Genomic DNA, 2,262 nt, shown 5'->3' with positions numbered 1-2,262 from the left:
GTTACCTGGACTTTGTTCATCTCTAGTTTGTTCTTCTCATTGGCGTTCTGGTTTTGTTTGCCAGCTCCCTTTTTCTGAGGGCCTTTTCCGAAGAAGATATAATTTACAAAAGCGTATTCCAGCAGAGCCAGGAACACAAACACAAAGCAACCCATCAGGTAAATATCAATTGCTTTGACGTAAGGAATCTTTGGCAGGGTCTCCCTGAGGTGAGTGCTGATGGTTGTCATTGTCAGCACCGTGGTGATTCCTGTGAAAAGAAAGGCACAGTTTAGCTGAACACACTTGTTAAGCTGCCCTTTCTAAGATCGACGGGACAGATGCCATTCCATTATTGGGGTCCCAGAATGATGGCAGTAACGTGATAAACTACTGTACAGAAAGGGCAGACATTTTGAAAGACAAAGCTGCAGACTCCCTACATAGTCCATGAAAAATTATAAAATACGATACACTGTTAATGGAGAATTAAAAACCACCCCCCCTTTAAAAAAATAATAATGCACAAAGAAAAAGCAAAGTAGTTGAAAAGGTCTAATGTCAAATGTCTCTTGTTTTGTTACATGCCCCATCTTTCCTCTTCCTTGTCTCCCTCATCTCCCTCCTAAATTTGTCCATGTGATTCTTATCCCCACTGCAGCTGCTAGCAAACTGAAAGTTGGTGACTAGTTTGAAGAGATCTATTTAATTTCATAAATCTGTAATACACTCAAATCACAAGGACAGTATTACGATTTAAAATAAGAAAGCATCATTCATAGTGAAATAACACTAAAAGCAATAACATATAAGAAAGTATGATTTACATCAAACATTTGCTTCATGTATTTGTTAGATATATAATTTTATTGCTTTGGTTTTTCAAATATTATCTCTAGTTTCTTGATTCCAGAGCCTACAATGAGTTAGTTCTCTGGAGTCGAGAATAAGATTTCTTTAAAAATTCAACTTGAGCTATTTAAAGAAGTTTAAGACTGTAAGCTCTTAAAAGGAAGATTCTATTTCATCTATTTTGTTAAATACAGAATTCTTAACCATTAATGTTTGTGTGGCTGCATAATAATATTTGGTGGTGATGATAGTGATGATGAAATGATAATTGAGAAAAACAAGAAGTGAGAAAGAAATTAAAATTTCATGTAGATAGTTTGAGTTGTAATACTAATATTACATACACATTTGTATACTGTTGTACTGTTTCAAACAGTTACATGGCTGTCATAGTTTGCTGAGTATGATATAGCAGATATAATATTCCCATTTTATAGCTGAATAAACAGAATGTTTTAAAAATTCTTAGGTTAGTTATTTTGCTGTAGATTACTCAGCTAGGAGCAAAAAAGCAAAGAGGTATTAAACAAAGGTATTTAAAATAAAAGCAGAGAGATGGAAAGGTAAAATCTGAAACCTTATGATGGTCCTTAAAAATAAAGGCAGAAAATGTGAAATGAATTACTACAGACAAAGAAAAGCTTGCAAAGGATATAAAGGTAGAAAATGAAAAGGAAAAATTAACTTAGCACTCATTTGCCAACCAGATTATTCTAGACAGACTTCCAGATTTGACTAGTTATCTTTTAGAAGAACAGATAAAGTAGGAAGTCAAAACTACTATACACAAAGTTAAAATAGTTTAGATCAGTGATGAATTCAGCTGTGCTTTACTGTATGAAATGCCATTATTTCTTTGAATAAAATTTTAAATTTCACCTAATACAATTCTAACTAATGTCTTTGACAGAAACAAACAATTCATTTAAAACTCCACTAAATGCATTTCTGTTTTTACTAGTTGATTTTTAAGCAAGATAGATGAATAAATAAATCTCTTTTTTACATAGATAAGTTTTAAAATATTATGGATTTTACATTTCAAAGAACAGGTTAAGTCAACACCTTTATATGCTGATATCTCTAATCAAAATATCAAACATCATTAGCTTTGAGGATAGAAATATAAAGAGAACCACAATTCATGACCTTGACTGTTGTTATTCCCTGCTGTGGACATCATTCAATGTTTTTCCTTAACCATAGCATACACATACTCATGTTCACATTGAATATTATGCGCAGATATAATATGATAAACTATTTGTTTACTTTCCTCAGTCTTGGAATGGTCAAAGGTTAGTAAGTGGCTGCCAGCACTTGACTTTGTTAGTCTCATGTTCTCAGCCATTGGAAATGAGCTCTAGAGATGACAATTAGTTTAGGTGCGAAGGAGTATGCTGATCATTTAATCCATTTCAGTAGTCTCAG

General features: G+C 33.0%; 1 protein-coding gene across 3 annotated transcripts in view; it reads right to left on the bottom strand.

Moving 5' to 3' along the window:
• GABRB1 (gamma-aminobutyric acid type A receptor beta1 subunit) overlaps window positions 1-2,262 on the bottom strand; it is a 391,944-nt gene that overhangs the window by 21,469 nt on the left and 368,213 nt on the right. For 2 of the 3 annotated variants that reach the window (XM_011362807.1, XM_011362809.2), the window contains one exon: window positions 6-250. In XM_011362807.1, the coding sequence (XP_011361109.1) occupies window positions 6-250 (245 nt within the window). The remainder of the gene's footprint in view (window positions 1-5; window positions 251-2,262) is intronic. The other variant, XM_011362808.2, reaches the window with a different exon arrangement.

The sequence above is a fragment of the Pteropus vampyrus genome, unplaced genomic scaffold, assembly GCF_000151845.1.
Source record: "Pteropus vampyrus isolate Shadow unplaced genomic scaffold, Pvam_2.0 Scaffold79, whole genome shotgun sequence".
Lineage (NCBI taxonomy): Eukaryota > Metazoa > Chordata > Mammalia > Chiroptera > Pteropodidae > Pteropus > Pteropus vampyrus.
The sequence above is the reverse complement of the archived record's forward strand: the minus strand, read 5'-3'. Positions and strand labels throughout refer to the sequence as shown.